Source organism: Mytilus trossulus, chromosome 9 (genome assembly GCF_036588685.1).
Source record: "Mytilus trossulus isolate FHL-02 chromosome 9, PNRI_Mtr1.1.1.hap1, whole genome shotgun sequence".
Classification (NCBI taxonomy): Eukaryota; Metazoa; Mollusca; class Bivalvia; order Mytilida; family Mytilidae; genus Mytilus; species Mytilus trossulus.
Window position 1 is genome coordinate 11,278,119 of NC_086381.1, and position 18,479 is coordinate 11,296,597.

General features: G+C 31.4%; 2 protein-coding genes across 2 annotated transcripts; one reads left to right on the forward strand and one right to left on the reverse strand.

Annotated features, from left to right (window-relative positions):
• Positions 1 to 3,116: 3,116 nt before the first annotated feature.
• On the reverse strand, positions 3,117 to 4,925 carry LOC134683585 (uncharacterized). The gene is made up of 3 exons (XM_063542891.1): positions 4,807 to 4,925; positions 4,172 to 4,540; positions 3,117 to 3,522 (listed from the first exon to the last, which is right to left on the reverse strand). Exons 2-3 carry the CDS (start codon positions 4,523 to 4,525, stop codon positions 3,388 to 3,390), a joined length of 489 nt encoding a protein of 162 aa, XP_063398961.1. The 5' UTR covers positions 4,526 to 4,540; positions 4,807 to 4,925; the 3' UTR covers positions 3,117 to 3,387.
• An 888-nt stretch (positions 4,926 to 5,813) lies between these two features.
• Positions 5,814 to 15,673, forward strand: LOC134685100 (hsp70-binding protein 1-like). Its single transcript, XM_063544534.1, has 6 exons — positions 5,814 to 6,265; positions 10,472 to 10,637; positions 12,074 to 12,295; positions 13,483 to 13,638; positions 14,562 to 14,770; positions 15,272 to 15,673. Exons 1-6 carry the CDS (start codon positions 6,140 to 6,142, stop codon positions 15,344 to 15,346), a joined length of 954 nt encoding a protein of 317 aa, XP_063400604.1. The 5' UTR covers positions 5,814 to 6,139; the 3' UTR covers positions 15,347 to 15,673.
• Positions 15,674 to 18,479: the final 2,806 nt, after the last annotated feature.

An 18,479-nucleotide genomic window follows, 5' to 3' on the forward strand; every position in this document is an offset into this window, starting at 1 on the left:
AAAACTAATGTGTTGTTGTTAACAAGTGGAAGACATAAAATGACCCTATTGAAAATATGCGGAAACGCTTTTATGGACAATCCTTTGAAAAGATATCAATTCATAGATGTATTTTAAAGGCTTATCGCATGATTTAGATAATAGGTTTATGTTTCATATTTTTAACCATCCTAGTAGGCTACATATTTAAAAAAAAAAGAGATTTTACCTTTTACCTTATAAGCCAATAAAAGACTCTAAGTAACACAAATTTACAGAGTAAGACATTGAAACGGCTATATCAATTCTGGTTGGTCTTGAAGTTCACGCTTGAAAGATATGGCCACTCGCTTGTTAAAGTTCAAGCAATGAAATTCTACAAAACACTTCAACACTGTTCGAAGAAACGTATTGGGTCATGCAATAGCTACTAGAGTCTAGAATAACTACAGGTGAGTGTCAAGGGATTCATGTCTGCCACCTTTTCAGTTTACAAAATGGTAGACTTTGATACATAGTGTAGCTATTTTTTGTTTTTGTTCCTCTGCCAATGTCTATGTGAGTACTATAGATTGAATATTTTGTTCCTCTGCCAATGTCTATGTGAGTACTATAGATTGAATATTTTGTTCCTCTGCCAATGTCTATGTGAGTACTATAGATTGAATATTTTGTTCCTCTGCCAATGTCTATGTGAGTACTATAGATTGAATATGTTGTTCCTCTGCCAATGTCTATGTGAGTACTATAGATTGAATATTTTGTTCCTCTGCCAATGTCTATGTGAGTACTATAGATTGAATATGTTGTTCCTCTGCCAATGTCTATGTGAGTACTATAGATTGAATATTTTGTTCCTCTGCCAATGTCTATGTGAGTACTATAGATTGAATATTTTGTTCCTCTGCCAATGTCTATGTGAGTACTATATATTGAATATTTTGTTCCTCTGCCAATGTCTATGTGAGTACTATAGATTGAATATTTTGTTCCTCTGCCAATGTCTATGTGAGTACTATAGATTGAATATTATGTTCCTCTGCCAATGTCTATGTGAGTACTATAGATTGAATATTTTGTTCCTCTGCCAATGTCTATGTGAGTACTATAGATTGAATATTTTGTTCCTCTGCCAATGTCTATGTGAGTACTATAGATTGAATATTTTGTTCCTCTGCCAATGTCTATGTGAGTACTATAGATTGAATATTTTGTTCCTCTGCCAATGTCTATGTGAGTACTATAGATTGAATATTTTGTTCCTCTGCCAATGTCTATGTGAGTACTATAGATTGAATATTTTGTTCCTCTGCCAATGTCTATGTGAGTACTATAGATTGAATATTTTGTTCCTCTGCCAATGTCTATGTGAGTACTATAGATTGAATATTTTGTTCCTCTGCCAATGTCTATGTGAGTACTATAGATTGAATATTTTGTTCCTCTGCCAATGTCTATGTGAGTACTATAGATTGAATATTTTGTTCCTCTGCCAATGTCTATGTGAGTACTATAGATTGAATATTTTGTTCCTCTGCCAATGTATATGTGAGTTCTATAGATTGAATATTTATTTTCGTGCGACTTTGCTTATGTTATGATTATTAGAATCAAATGCATTATTAAAACGATTTCACTGACAGTCAAGAAAACGATTGATATTTATAGAAAGAGAGACGAAAGATACAAAAGGGACATTCAAACTCAAAAGTAGAAAAATAAACTCACAATGCCATTGCAAAAACAATATGCGGGAAATTAAAATAAGAAATATGCAATCGCAGACGTCTCAATCGATGTTAAAGAACCATATACGATTAATGTGTTAAATTAGGTCGGTAACACAAATTGGGACATATGTTCCTTTTATTTATCCGAATGGTTTTGAACATAATCGATAATATGGGTAACTTTCATTTTCGGATTTTTTATCTTAAGAAATGGGTTTCGTATAAATGAATAGAAATGGAATAGAAATATAAGAAACAAAAAATATCCCTGGTAATGCCAAATTGTGCAGTTTTGCGAAGATTTTATGTATTTTCAAGAGAGACTGTTTAGTTGATCATTCATGTTTTCTCAGCTGTTCAATGTTTATTTAGAAAAACTTTCTGTGGTTTAACTTCTAAAATATACTAAGTTACTATTGAATGTATGGTACTTTTCTAAGATGTAAATAAATAAATGTATAATTAATATTGATAACATAGACGTGGCTATTATCATATTTTTAATATTCTCAGTCAAAAGACAGGGGTGAATATAGATGTTAACCTTGAATTAAATTGCACAACATCAAATAATCATCCATTTATAAAGTTGTCCGGCTGTTTAGATGGCCGCTCTCGGTATTGAAGGTTACGTTTGGCATAAGACAAGTTAATTTTTGTAACGACATATTGCCATCTTCCAGCACAGAGTTTCCGATTTACCTCCCAAATCTGTATTGAGGATTTTAAAGATTCTGTAAAACCAAAGGTATCTGAATGTTAACCTAGAGTTTTGTTCTTGCGGTGAAGCGAATATTTTGAAACACCCTCTGTCCTCATTTACATGATGCTTGGATTTAATACGACCGGGTTATCGTAGTACTTGCATGTGCATTATATAAAATTAAACGGTTGTTACGTCATGTCTTAATTATAATAAAATGTATTTTCTCGCCGATAAAGCGATTGTTTAACTTACGTAAAACGAATAATTAGTCAATTGATTTCATGTATAGGGAAAGTTGAGAGGATTTTTTTTGCTGTAGTAAATATGCAATTGATTTCGAAACTCCTTTGACTGTCTTGTGGTACAATCCAATAAAAGAAATTTATATTCACCTCTGCTTCTTGTGTTGTAAAAACATTGCGTGGGATTAATGTTTTGTTGCTTATTGTCACTAACCACGTAGGCGGAAACTCTGATAAAGTGATACATTCCCCATGTATCTGTCACTTTGAAAATTGTTTTAGATTGTAGAAATAAGACATCAAAGGCTTTTTCACAAATAAATATTTAATTGAAACAAACAGTAATAAGTTAGAACAAAATAAATACAGGAGTACAATAAATACATAATTCACAATATATATATATATTACAATTAAGTACTAATAATAGTTTTCAAATGCACTATTTCGTACAAGCAGTCAGTAATAACTTAAGTCATGGTTTAACAATTTGAATTATGTGTTAACTAATTGTAAAAAGTTCCAATTTACAACCCCGTTTCTTCCGAGAGCATTCCGATGTGCAGTCGAACGTTGTGCACTCCGTTACTGGGCAAACACTGGGCATGACTGGATTTAACGTTGTTCATGATATTGATGCTCCGAAGCCTTGATCTATCCTTGTACATCTGCTCGTTTGTAGAACTCAATTCATTCACTTTAAATCTTTTATTTGAAGCGAATTTGTTATTCACAGCATGCCATTTTCTAAACCATATGAGATGACAGCTCCAAGCACGACCAGGAGGAATATAGAGAAACCGAATATAAGACCAAGCCATACACTCTTCCTTGATGTCCTCTTTACTGTCTTCAGTGTAACAGTCTGTAAAAATAAATAAAATGTTTACAACATACTCCATTTATCTATATTATGTTAACACCATAATACATTTATCTTTATTATTTTAACAACATAATCCATTTATCTTTAATTGTAAGATGTATGTAAACTACACACAGTCATGCAAATGACAGTGTGTTTGACATTGATTTGGTATTTAGATATTTAGGAAAGGCAATATAAATCAATCTTTATATCATCTATAAAACAGAATCAACAATAAAAATCAGTAGGAGAAATAGAGTTACAACTTTTTTTAATCTTGCGGTGTGTTTGTGTACGTTACTAACTAGGAAGATATATATATATTATACATGTTTTCCTTCCTTTTCCATATGAAAGTCAGTTGCAGAAACAAACAAATGCGTAATATCTTATCTCAAGACTAATTCCGCCTACTATTAACAAACGTCAAAGTTACGACTGTCACTTTTATATAGACTGCATTACATGTATTTGTGTTTTACTGACGATAGAAGCGACATAATAAAAGTGAAGATCAAACAAGAAAACTGCTTCAATGGGTTCCAATCTTGAACTTTATACAATTGATCCTTTTCATATTTGTATAAATAATTTATTGATCCTTTTCATATTTTTATAAATAATTTTATAAGTTAATCTGACTTACCGTAGATTTATAGACTGGTACGTTTGCGTAGTGTCTGTATGGGTCTATGACAGTGTAAGGAGGTAGGTTCCACTGGTTCTGTGAACAACTGGTACATGATGAGCTGTCAGACATCAGATGGAACGGAAGACTTTGTTCCGAAGATACTGTTGAGTAGGTATCAGATGGCCTCAGAATACGGCTTTGCACACAGCTACCAGAAGTGGTAGAACAGTCGTCCATAAAAAGAGCCACCATACCACTTCTATCCACGTTCATGTTGTTCTTTCTGGGAGTACTGATAACTGGGACTCGGTCGTATACCATTTTGTTCATCTTCTTTTGTGGAATCTTGTTAATTGTTGTATTGTACATCTTTGTATTCTAAAACTGTAAATTAAAAATAAGATATTCATTATAAATTATTTTAATTATAATTCTAAGACCAGAACGTCTATTTTCAAAATCTTTTTTTTTTAAACAAACCATGTACGAAATGCATTGAAACTAATGGTCAAATTAATATGCACTAGCTTGATAATATATAAAATGAAGATTGAGATTGTTTTGAACAGAAATTCACAAATAAGAATAAATAATCATCTTATCTTTATTAAAACCATCCAAAGAAAACGTATCCCTCATAAAACTCTTACCTTTCTTTTAAACTTTCTTTAATATTCGGGAATTATTGAATGTTTTAATATTTGTTTGACGTTCTTTTATAAACGAAAGACAGTTGTGACTTAATTGGATTATCAGACTTTTGGACGACTTTATAGTTTTTGAGATATGTCTGTCTGCTCTATTATTACTTTGTTGTAACGGGTGATAAGTGAGAAGTATACTTAAGATGTTTTGATAACATTTGATATCTATAATTGAGTTCTTTTGTTGATACCTTTACTAATTATGTTGTAAACCTGTACTGATAATGATTAGATTAAAATGGGATTAGTTTTGTTTCTTAATAAGATTTGAATGTTTGTTTATTTTACAATTAAAACTAGAGTAGAGTTTCATTTCCTTATAGAACTCCACTAGAATGGCACGTTACAGAAAGAGTAGAATCTTCAATTACTTTTTATAAAATAATTTAATGAATGATTGAAATGCACTTTTTTTTTAATGAAAACAAAGCTTAAATTGTGATAGAAATGATAAAATTCTGTTTTAAAGGATCAAAGTTCGAAAACTAATTTTACTTTTTAATCAAATGTCTTCCCGTAATTTTTGTTTAAATCAAACTTGAATTCCCAACGATTGATAAACGATTGGTGTATTAATTTGGTACTCGTCTGGTATCTTTGGTGAGTGTTTTTCTTTCTTTCTCATTGATTTTTTTCTTTCTTTCTTATTGATTTTTTTTCTTTTTAATTTTTAATGTAAAGAAGTCTCCTCGATTTCATCATATTTATTTAATTTTATTTTTATATCTTTTTATTTTCACATGTTAATATTACAAATAAATCATTACAGAATACAGAGTACAATTAAATGATGTTTCGGAATTGTTTACTGACTAAACGAAAGACAATATTCTTATTAATTATTTTATCAATTCTTTTATGTAATAGTTTTATGTTTTCTTGTGGTATGGGGTGAAAGCGTAACAAGTTCGAATATATTGACTATGTTTTAGATAACCCTATTTCCCGGAAACACCAAAACTAATTTTAGAATGTATTCCGGAATATCTCAATGTGCTTGTCGGAGAATTTTCTACAACTTTCTAAACTATATTTAAACTTACCTGAGTCATTTCTGTTCTAAAAGAGAAGTATATAAGTAAATCATATCGATATATGTTCCGTGAACTTAATTATATTCGATTTATTCAACAGTAGTTCGAAATTTTAGAGATTCACTTCGACTCAGGCAACTGAATCGCAACTTAGCCAGCTATTACTTTTATATTAATTTGCTCACATTTTGTGTCTGTTTATTGGTGTACCTTACGTAAAAACTGTTGACGAATAACTTTTTGAAATGGCCAGTGGAGATGGTAAGGACCAGAGGAATCCAAAAGATATGAAAGCATTGTTGAAATTCTGTTTGGAAGCAACAAAGGTTGAGGATGCAAAATCAGAGGAATTTGCTCCTATGGATGAAGAGGTACATGTACTTGTTTATATAAATACTCTGATATAGAGACAGGTCTAACATTTGAAAGAGGATGCTATAGGTTATTAAAAATAATAATTACCTTAATCAAAGTAACAGTAAAATGACACCATGATTATATGAATCTTTATTTTCAAAGTCCATCAATTGGGTACACGACAACTCGTACTTTCGGCAAGTCGTACTCAACCAACTCGTACCCTATTTTTACCAACTCGTAACCATGTTTTATTTGATATTATTTATCTAGTTTATATGCATAGTTATTGTAACTTTCTTTCGTATATCACTATATAGCAAAACACAAATAAAAAAACAATCAGATACTGCAACAGGTACAACAAAATCTGTATCTCGGTGTAATTATCTCAGATGATCTGAGGTGGGGCGCCCACATCGCTAAAACCGTGAAGAAAGCCAACTCAACTCTATGCTTCTTGCGACGAAATCTCCGCCACTGTCCAAAGGATTGCAGGAAACAGGCGTATATAGGACTTATCCGTTCACTTTTAGAATATGCGTCCATAGTCTGGGACCCTTACTTAATGAAGGATATTAATGCACTTGAAAAAGTACAGATCTCGAGACCAGCAGTGTGTTTCATCAGTGGGGATTACACAAGCAGAATGGAAGGTAGCATAAGGAGACTTATGATTGAACTAAAACTTCCAACACTGGAAAACAGACGTCGTCACAGTAGATTTACTTTTGTCTACAAGGTGGCCGGGGAGTTGGTACCAGCTATACCACAAGACTCAGTATTAGTCAAAGAGAGACCAAAACGACAAGTTAAACCAAAACAATTTAGTGACTTTAAAACAACAAACATTGTAGACAAATTTGCTCAAAACAACAGCCGTTGTTTCAAAATTCCACCTAGCAAATCAGAACAATACAAACAGTCATTCTTTGTAAGAACAATACCTGATTGGAATAGACTACCATACAATCTCGTGTGTGCTTAGACAATTGAGATCTTTAAAACTTCGGTTGCTCTCACAACGTTGGACTAATTTTCCAGCGCCTCTCTCCCGTTTCCATTGATGCCATATCCTGGCCCTGCAACGTATTAATTCAGATTCAGATTCAGAACTGTCATTGTTAATAAAATGCAATCATAATTGTTTTAAATAAGCTTACAAAATGCTAATCGTTATAATCATAAGTATTCCTTAGAATTGATTGTTTGAAAATGTTTGGACGGCAATTTATTTGATATGCACCTTAAAATAATTATGAGTACACAATATGCTAATCAATGGTCATTAGTGGATAACATATCTATAAAAATAGAATGGATTGTTTTATGATTAAACTCTTACAATGTACGTGTGTGTAAATATTAGTGATACTAGTGGTTTTTTTTAATACGTCTCTCGTAATTCTTCTAAATATTGGCTTAATTTTTATTTTAACTTTTATACTTTTACAATCCAAAAGTGCTACTGTATAATTGATGTCAATACGTATATAAATGAAAGTAGTATTGTGATGAAATATACATTTTAAAATATTGTGCAAACGTACATGCAGAAAGATTAGATCAGGTGTGAAGTTGTTTTGATAAGTTAATTATGGCACACTTCGTGTGTGAATAAGGACCGATTTACTGGTAATCGACATGCTTCAGGTGTGAAACAATGGTCAATGATCAATTAATCACCGGCACCCAAACTGCAATAAATAATTGGTTTAAAAAGTGTCACATATTACTTGTTCACTAACAGATATCCTTTTCATATTCTATGGATCCACCTCAGGGTGCTCTGGGATACTTCAACTTCAAGGAGTTAAAATATCCATATCTACGGATATAAACATGATAAACGTAGAAAACTTATATTATAATGAATGCTAAAAAAATATTGGGTACGACTTAGAAGAAGTACGAGTTGGTAGAAGTACGAGTTGCCGAAAGTACGAGTTGGCTGAGTACGAGTTGCCGAAAGTACGAGTTGACATGTATCCCATCAATTGATGATTGAGGATTTCCCAGATTGAACAATACATTGTATATCAAGGGTTTCTCTAAGGATGAGGAATCTGTATGTTATTTTATGTAAAAATATCTTTCTTTGTACCATTAAATTGGTTTTATAAGAAATAAAGAATCTGTAATCTGTGATTTTGAAGGCAAGATAGTATATTTGGTCATGGCAGCCCCGGTTTCAACAGTGAGTCAAAGATTTTTTTTCATATATGTTTATTTGTATTTCACTCTCCACATCTAAATAGAGAAGTGAGATGGTGTCAAATTTAGGTTACATGTATATTTAAACTTCAACTATACAATGGTGATATTTGGGATCAGTTAATTATGTTGATAAATTACCTGATATACAGCATCTTTGGACTCACCAGTTTTAAATATGATGAGTCCAGACATATTTTCAATAGCCTATTAGGCCAGAACTCATGGACTCTGCAAAGTTAGAACCCTGCAATAGATAATCCATATAACTAAATTGGTCAAAAAAATCCCACCATATACATGAGATCATGATTATACGAAAAATGGGTGGCTTAAAAATCAATGGAAAATGTGTAGATACATTTTTGTGTACATACATGTACCTACATGTACACAAAATTGATGAAATGTGGACAACACCTAAAGCAAAAACATTAAAAAGTCTCAGTCCAAAAAAAAATTTGCAACACTAGCAAACCTGCAGGGTACTAGAAAATATACATAATTCTTTATTCAGTACAAATCAACACTTAATTACATGTATATTAATAACCAGGTGCAGTTTAGGTGAGGTTGAAGATGAAGTTTATTGATATTTAAATGAAACATTGACAATCCATCATCAATATTTGGATTTTAGAATACAACAAAAAAATAATGTTAAAAAATATGGCCTTTTAACATGTTTAAAAACAAAACAGAAATGTAAATCTCTATTTTACCCTAGAACGTTTATTGTTTGGATACTTTAAAAAAAAAAATGGGAAACCAACAAGGAGCATAAATGTAAGAAGAATTATATATTCCCATCATTCTGTGGTTCTGTCCTTAGGTCATCACTTCTGTTTTATGATATCATGTACATGTAGTAGCTAAAAAATGTAGATATAAAGTATCAACGGTGTTTTAACTTGAACATGTTATAATGATTTGTTTCCTCCCTTAAGTTTTGTGATTGATATATCTTAGTTGTATTCTGAAAGGAATTTTCCTGTTAAGCACTGGTTCTTTTTTGCATAAATTATGTATATTAAAAGGAATGAATAGTTTATTCCTGACAATTATTTGTTCATGTGACTGATCTGCATTAGGTACATGTACAAGAAAAAGAACAAAATTAAGGAAAAAAAACAAAAAAAACTTTTAGTTCTGATATATATTGTATATAGTACAATATACCTTCTTCAGAGAAGTGACCTCCCTGGTAAACTTTGGGTCATGTCAAACTTTATTTTGATAACATACATGTATATGTATATGGTTAAATATAGTTGCTTATTTCTACATCATTTGATCTCTGTTGGATACTTGTCTCATTGGCAATCACTACACATCTTTTCAATGTTTTTCTTAACTGTAAATTCCAAGTCTAATTCTGAATACTGTTATTTCATATTTTTATCATCACCATTCAAACAAAAGCATGAAAAGCCTGCTTATTTAATACTGCTGTTCATTTGTTCACCCCTAGAACATCTATGTACAAAATTCAAGTATATATAATAATAAATAACTTAGGGAAAGACAATTTTACTTTAAAGGGGAAAACAATATCCTGATCCCTATTTGATGGAAAAAATATTCAGTTCAAGGAGATGACCAAAACAAATATTCTAATTCCAGATTTTCCCCATACCTCATAGTGTTAAATTTTGAAAAATAAATAATTTGATTGATAGCATTGAAAAACTAAATAAAATTGTCATGATTGTGCACAATTTTTTTTCTGACTCTGCCATAAAACCATTGGCATACCGGTACATACCCCCGTCCCCCAAGTGAAATGGTTGCTTCCATAAATTTTAACAAATTCTTTTTAAAAAAAAGTGCTACATGTATGTGACCACTGCTATAACAAGATAAATATTTGAGACAAAAAGTAATTAAGTAAGGTTTATAATTGCAGGGCTCAAAGTATAAATTTTGTTTTATATTTTATAATTGAAATTAAAGATTTCCAAATACATGTATGTGCTAATTTAACTAATAGAGTATAATATTGACAGAGAAAGAAATGGTTAGAGCAGGCATTGGTTGGTATGTCTGTAAGTCCTGTACAAAGAATGAGGACATGTATTGAATGTTTAAAGAACAACCAAAGCAGTGAGGAAGAAAGAAGTCAAGCTATGGAGGAACTGATTGAATGGGGGGAAAATATAGATTATGCCGCAGGTAAACCTTATAGAAAGTTTAAGCCCTAAAACACCATACAATTTCCTTCTGATTGGATGCCTGAACTTTGACTTAATTGCCTGCTACAAGTATGTAGTTTATTATTTATTATGCATATACATGTATCATGTTATTTTTGGATAAAATGATGAAAAAGCTTGTCATACTGCCTTATTGTGGCCATTAATATTCTAATGTTCACACTGAACTGTAAACAATACACTATATTGCTATTTGTCCCCCATTATTGGATATCACACAGGTTCCCGTAAAATTTTGACGTCATAAAACAAAATATCTGACGACATAATGGAAAAGTGATTGTTGTTTGCGTCAAAAGTTCAAGCGGCCGGGACTAGCGATAAGGTGTATAGTTTTGTCCCACTGCCAAATACAAGTAATTAGAAATCAAAATGTATGACAAAATAGCTTCTAAATGACATTATAAGAAAAGGGGGAGCTTTTTTTTCCATCTATCAAAGACAACCTAATTATGTTTTATATTTCCATACATATGGTGAATTAAAAAATAAAGTACACTTTACATATATCTGTATATATCATGTATATTGTTCAGTAAATCATTTAAACCAGCAAATACATTTACATTCAAATAATTTGAAGAAAGGTGTAGGTATTTTACAAAAAAATAGTTGTCATTTTACAAATGGTTTACAGTTCATACACATGTTACTATAGTATAGAACATTTTCTTTGTGTTGGTCTTGACACATTTGTTCAGTTTAGCTAAGCTTCTGTTTTCCACTGGGTTTTGTTTACACAGGTTTCGAAATATATCTTTACATGAATATGAATTGAATATGAATTGAATATGAATTGATGATACCTAATTTGACCAACTTTTTAAATGACAGTTTTTAATGATAAAAACACATAATTATATGCAATGTTAGTTTCGTTCATCATTTAGAAATTCAAAACAAATTAATTTTACATATGTGTACCAACCTGTTTTGTGAGGACTATTATGATATTTTGTTTTCATTATATCATTATTAGATAAATTTTCTGGGCCAGAGATAATTATTATTTCAATAGTTTATGAATGTACATATATGTTCATAGAATTTCGGGGATAAAGAGACATTAACTGTAATGATATCTCAGTTTTCAAAACATACATGCAAGGAACAGAATAATGCATTAAAATACATTTTAATTTTGTTAATGGATATACACATTCGATATTTTTCAAGCTTAAAGATCACAGGTATTAAATATCTGAAATAGATTTATAATGACTTTGAATTTAGTTAGACATTGATTTTGGTAATTGATATTTTTTTTGAAACAAAGAAACAGTCAGATAAGAACATCATTCAAAATGCTAATTTTCTGCTTTCATTTTACAGCTTAATACTTTGTCCATTCTTTTTTTTCTTGATTTTCAAATGATATTGAAAAATTTTATTCAGATTTTCATAAGATTGGTGGTTTTGACCTTTTCCCAAGGTTATTATCAGACGAAGAAGCAGAAATAAGATGGCAGACATTGGAACTGGTTGCCTGTTTGGTACAGAACAATCCATATTGTCAAAATGCAGTTTTACAGAATAAAATGTTACCAGTACTGCTTGAAATGTTAGATAAAGATGACAATTCTACAGTGAAAACTAAAGCATTATATGCTGTTTCATGTAAGTAAACATATATAACAATAATGTACTATGTTTAATTCCATGGAAAGAAAGGTAAATTCCTGTATACAGAAGAATACTGATATTTGATTAGATCACCAGGTCTTGAAGGCATAAAACTTTGCTCAGTGCTCTGAGCACAAAAATCATGCTCGAAACATGAAATCCAGCAATTTGATTGGTTGATTTTCGAGTCTGAGTACAAAAATCATGCTCAAAAGTTTTATGACTGTGAGGCCAGGTGTGCAAGTGTTTTAATTTCCTTGCTTTGGAGGACAGGGTATGCTGTTTTATCCCTGCCTGTCCCTCCCATAAGATTTCTGTCACATTTTTAGCTCACCTGGCCCATAGGGCCAAGTGAGCTTTTCTCATCACTTGGCGTCCGTTGTCGTTTACAAAAATCGTCTCCTCTGAAACTAATGGGCCAAATTTAACCAAACTTGTCCACAATCATCATTGGAGTATCTAGTTTCAAAAATGTCTCCAGTGACTCAGCCAACCAACCAAGATGGCCACCATGGCTAAAAATAGAACATAGGGGTAAAATGTACATTTTGGCTTATAACTCTGAAACCAAAGCATGTAGAACAAATCTGAGTAAAATTGTTGATCAAGTAAAGATCTATCTGCCCTGAAATTTTCAGATGAATCGGACAACCAGTTGTTGGGTTGCTGCCCCTGAATTGGTAATTTTAAGGAAATTTTGTTGTTTTTGGTTATTATCTTGAATACTATTATAGATAGAGATAAACTGTTTGCAGCAATAATGTTTAGCAAAGAAAGGTCTACAAATAAGTCAGCATGACCAAAATGATTATTGAATACTTATATATTCCAACAATGATAGCCATGTATTCAATTTTATTGCAATTGTTTTACTACAAATAAGAGCTGCCTGAAATTTGTTATTAAGCTTTAATCATGCTAAGATCTAGATTGAAAACAAAAAATTCTTAACCAGAAACTGCATCAAAAGTACATGAAACAAAACATTGCTTTTGTTGTACCATCATAGGTAATAAAATATCGGTGAATTGTGTAAAAGTACAAATATGGAGAATGTTATTGAAAATTGATTGAGTACTGTTATTGGTAGTCTAGTGCAGCATGGTATTCAATTAACTATTATATATATATGTTGAGTCATTGCAAGTTAATTGGTTTAAGTATGGTCTTTTCCTCTACAGGTCTAACAAGAGACTGTGAAGAAGCCCAGAAAATATTCACAGATAATGATGGTTTCTCTGTACTGATGAGAGCTATGCAACAAGATGTAGAAAAGTTAAAAATTAAAGCTGCTTTTATGTTATCAGCTCTCTGTAACAACACACCTGAATTTAAAGGTACATCTTAATACATATTTCATATTTAAAAATATAATTATCAGGATATATATATTCCAAACTTTATTCGGAGAGCTGCTATCTTTTAATATGATCTAGAAAGTATTATGCATTTATTAAATATTGATATTATCAAAGGAATACTGATATTTATCATGTTTTCCTTGTGTTGTTGATTTATAAACTTAATATATATGCTTTAGTACATATATGTCATTAAATGTGCATGTAGGATAAGAATTAAATGAAGATTTCTGTGCAGATCTCCAGCTTGAAGTTTGATAACATCTTCATGGCTTTAAATGTTAAACATGTTTGTGATTAACCTATTGTTTGGGTTTTTTTTTTAAATAAAGATATAAGCACCAAATAAAAAACCACATTGCTAAAAGTACACTTTTCACATAGTTTCTCGTTCAGACCTTACGTCAGAAATGAAAATTGGAATTAAATTTTAAATGCAGCTGGAGATTTAGACAATTAAAGTTGAAAATTTCAAATGATGATAGATAAACTTATGTTTTTTGTTGATTATACATATGTACCAATTCTAAAGAAGATTAACTACTATTTACCCTGATTATAAATTTTGTACACAAGGTGCTTGTTTTGTCTACAAATGACTCATCAGTGATAATCAAATAAGAAATGTTTTTAAAAAAAAACAAACAATATACAAATTAAAAAAGCATTGAGGACCCAAAATAAGTTTTTGCCAAATATATCTAAGGTAATATTCTTGAAGTAGAAACTTCCTAAGAATTTCAGAGAGTTTAAAGTTTTGTAAACAGCCAGTTTATATCTTACTTAGAATACTAGTGACAATAGAATACTGCTCATTATCAATTGATTATTGCAATTCTGACAATAAAACATTACAACCTGTGTGTACTTACTATCAATTTTTGTGAATTTATTTTCAGATATTTTATGTGATATAGGTATGATAGATCAGTTAGTAGGACATTTAAATGAAGAACATAGTAATTTCCATGAACATGTGATGTCCGCCATGTTAGCCATTGTAAGAGATCATCCACGATCTGTGGAGGAATGTCAAAGATCAGAATTAGATTTACACAATGTGTTACAACAGAGAATTAAGTTTCTCACTGGAAAAGAACAGTTTACCGTAGGTTTTTGATTTTGTTTTAGATTTTATAGATATAATTCAAGTTTCCTTTCAGTTTACGAATAACAAAAGAAAACTATTACTGAGTGTTTTTTTTGGTTTTTTTTAAATGTTTCTGTTGTTTAAAAAACACTCTTTATCGCTACAAAAAAAAAGGGGGGTAGATGAGAAACAATCATTAACACAACACACAATATAAAATTTGCAACCTTCACATCAAAAGTGTTGACTTCTGCAAAGGTTTGTGCATGCAGTGGCAAGGCAGGCGGAGGCAGGCGGAGGCATATAGAATTAACTCATTCTCAATCTCTTCGATGAAAGAAATTTGTTAAAATAATAAAGAAAAATTTCAATATTAACAGTAAATGATTGTCATTACTTTTAAAACTATAACTCGTCAGTTTGAGTGGAAATATAATTCCTATTCTTTCAAATTAGAATAGTATGTACCCTGATATACATATTGAAATTTGAGTTTAAAAAAAAAAATCTATATTTCAGGAGGAAAAATCATATGCAGAAGAAATACTACAGCTGATATCAAGTGAGGATAATTTAGGAGAAGCTAACAGATGATTTAATAATTTAGTTCGATGAAAAAAGGTTGTTGGTCGAATCAAAAGTTTAGCAGAGGCAATGATAATGGTTACACATGATCAGTTTGCTTCTGAAGTTGGACCTGAAGATACAAATATAACTCTGTATTGCTTCCTATATATTGCTGCATCAATGTCAAAATGAATGTTGTATATCAGGAACTTTAAACATGGCATTGATTGTGTTGTTTATGACAAACTTAATACAAAGTTTAAATATTTTGCTATATAATCTAATTGACATATTTTGTTGTAGCTGTCATAAATGTCATTTGATAAAACATACTGAATAAATATTTACCTTCAATTTTTTAGCTTTCATTGATAGAAAATAGATAGCGATAACTTTGCTTGCAAAAAGTAAATTCACAAAAATACTGAACTCAGAGGAAAATCAATTCGGAAAGTCCCTAATCACATGGCAAAATCAAATGACAAAACACATCAAAAACGAATGGACAAGAACTGTCATATTCCTGACTTGGTACAGGCATTTTCAAATGTAGAAAATGGTGGATTAAACCTGGTTTTATAGCACTAAACCTATCGCTTAGTTGACAGTCTCTTTAAATTCCATTATATTTACATGATACATGAACTAAACAGACATAATAAATAAAATAGTTAAAATATGGGTACAGTAGTCATCATCGTGTAACAATTTTAAAAGGAACAATTAAACAGAACACAAAAACATCTATCTACAAACACATTCAATGCTTCACAGTCTACTGTAAGGGTACTGTGAATTCATTTATTTTATGGGATATCAACTTTTGTGCATTAAAAAAATATTGTGCTTTTTTATTGTGTGGTATTTTTACAAATTCTGCACACATGGCGAGTAGAGAACTGTTTTTAAAAAGCACCTTATATTTTGTATACAATAAATTAAACTTTGAATAATAATGAATCCACAGTAACTTGTTGTAATTTTTTTCTGGGTGTCAAATTGTTTGTTATCTGAAGTTCTTTCCAGTGACAGGAAGATACATGTACCACTGTAAATTCTCCTTATCTTGATGCATTAGAAAAATTGAGACTAAGGCTTGCCATTTCTGGCAGGGGAGTTAATTTGTAATTAGGTCGATTTGTGGATAGCCATTATGTCCACTACTGGTAGGTCAATGATAATTGGTAAGCACTAAGCAGTGGTATTAGCGTTGGCTCAATTCATTTTTCATGGAGATCATTTGGCCTCACTACCTCAGTTGTGGTATATTGACTTTGAAACTTTTGCTAAATTTTGTATAAGTTTGCAATAAGGTCTCTTTAAGGGGAACCACTAGTAGAAGGTCAATAATATTTGGTATGCAGATGAACTAGCATTAAATTATCTCATTTGCGTGAAGATTATTTGGCTTTGCCCCATCAGTCATGGTCTTTTAGCTCAAACATTTTGCATAGATTGCATATTCAATTTAGTGATGAGATCAATTATTTTTTCATACACCAAATGCTGAGTTACAGATGCAAAATCTTAATCTTAATCACTGTTCTAGGAAATGAGTTCAAGGTCAGGTGGACCCTGTCTGACAGACATGTGAAGATCTTAAAAACCAAATATATTATCCTATCTCTCATACATGAGTATGTTACATGACAAAAATCTATAATTTTAACAGTTGATAAAATCATGAAAATAAGGGCAAGGACAATGGACATATGCAAGATAGAAACCACTCAACATAAGTCCTCTGCATACAAGCTATGAAACTTTTAGTTATTCTACCTTCTGAAAGAAGGAGCTTCATACAAAATGTTAAAGCTATTGTCCCCGCTGCGAGATTGAAATCCCTATATCACAAATTCCCAAGACTATTCACAGGCCAGACAAAATTGCTCAAAATTGACATTAAAGGGAAATAACCAGTGGCGGATCCAGAAATTTTCATAAGTGGGGGCCCACTGACTGACCTAAGAGGGGGCCCGCTCCAGTCACGCTTCAGTGATTCCCTATATAAGCAATCATTTTTTTTCCCAAAAAAGGGGGGCCCGGGCCCCCTGGGCCCCCCTCTAAATCCGCCTCTGATAACCCTAAAATTTCTTGCAGCATTATAAACACATTATTTATTTGTCTTCTCTACACTTTATACTAGTATTCTTAAGTCTTAACAGTATGAAAGAATTAGACTTACTTGAAGACATTACTAAAAGTATGGCCAAGGTAGTACAGATTACTTGCTTTAGAAAAAAACACCGATTCTGAAACATAAAGTTTTCTAAAGCTGACCTCGTCAACTTGCTTGATTTTTTTTAATTAAAAAACAACATTCTTTCGTTTCAACAGACAACCAGTACTCCATGGGGAGCCAACTGTGTTTCTCTTATTCTTGTCAACTTCTTCCTTTATTTATGAGATATATTTCATACAAGAGCTTCTCACAATAAATGAAGAGAAGCTAGCATTTAACTTTTAACTTCACATTCTGCTTTATGTATATCATATAATATCCTGTCACTAAATGATCTGCATCTTTCCCATCCAACTTCAAATTATGGATATCATAGATACAATTCAGAATGCCTAAAATCTTAACTTACAACTAGAAATTGAAAATGAGGGCTGGTTAGAAACATACCACACTTTACTACAAAGGAGATGATTTCAGTTTTCCAATTGTGAACCTGTAGCAACCTTCTATTGCAGTGCCTGTATATAGGTAAATATCTCCCAGTTAAAATGAAATTCCAGACCTTCATTATCCTTCATGTTTCCATTGCTAAGTAGGAAGCTATTGAACCTGTCAACATCTATTTGTTCCACTGGAAAGGTTTTTTTTTATAAACAATGCTATAATATCTGTTCCTCTTTATAACCTTTATTCTGTTATTTCTAGTGGGAATAATATTACAGAATATTTTTCAAATTGGAACTTGTATTATGAAGGATCTTCTATTTCATGACATCAAAGAGTTACTAGTACATGTACAAAAGATGAAGTCATACCTTCTAAAGTGATATGGAGACCATCTTGATTTGATTGACAGTGTGATATGGACACCATCTGATTTGATTGACAGTGACTACAGATATGTTCTAATGTCATAGCCACAATCTGGTCTATTTTTCCTCAACTGTGACATCCCAAATAAGACTCACTATGAGCAAC

Bases quoted from the DNA above. Each gene is read 5' to 3' on its own strand.
- LOC134683585 (XM_063542891.1), bottom strand. From the start codon at position 4,525: ATGTACAATACAACAATTAACAAGATTCCACAAAAGAAGATGAACAAA. The intron at 3,523-4,171 runs GTAAGTCAGATT...TTATTTTTACAG, and splicing joins TACCAGTCTATAAATCTACG to ACTGTTACACTGAAGACAGT.
- LOC134685100 (XM_063544534.1), top strand. From the start codon at position 6,140: ATGGCCAGTGGAGATGGTAAGGACCAGAGGAATCCAAAAGATATGAAA. The intron at 6,266-10,471 runs GTACATGTACTT...TAATATTGACAG, and splicing joins TTGCTCCTATGGATGAAGAG to AGAAAGAAATGGTTAGAGCA. The intron at 13,639-14,561 runs GTACATCTTAAT...ATTTATTTTCAG, and splicing joins CAACACACCTGAATTTAAAG to ATATTTTATGTGATATAGGT.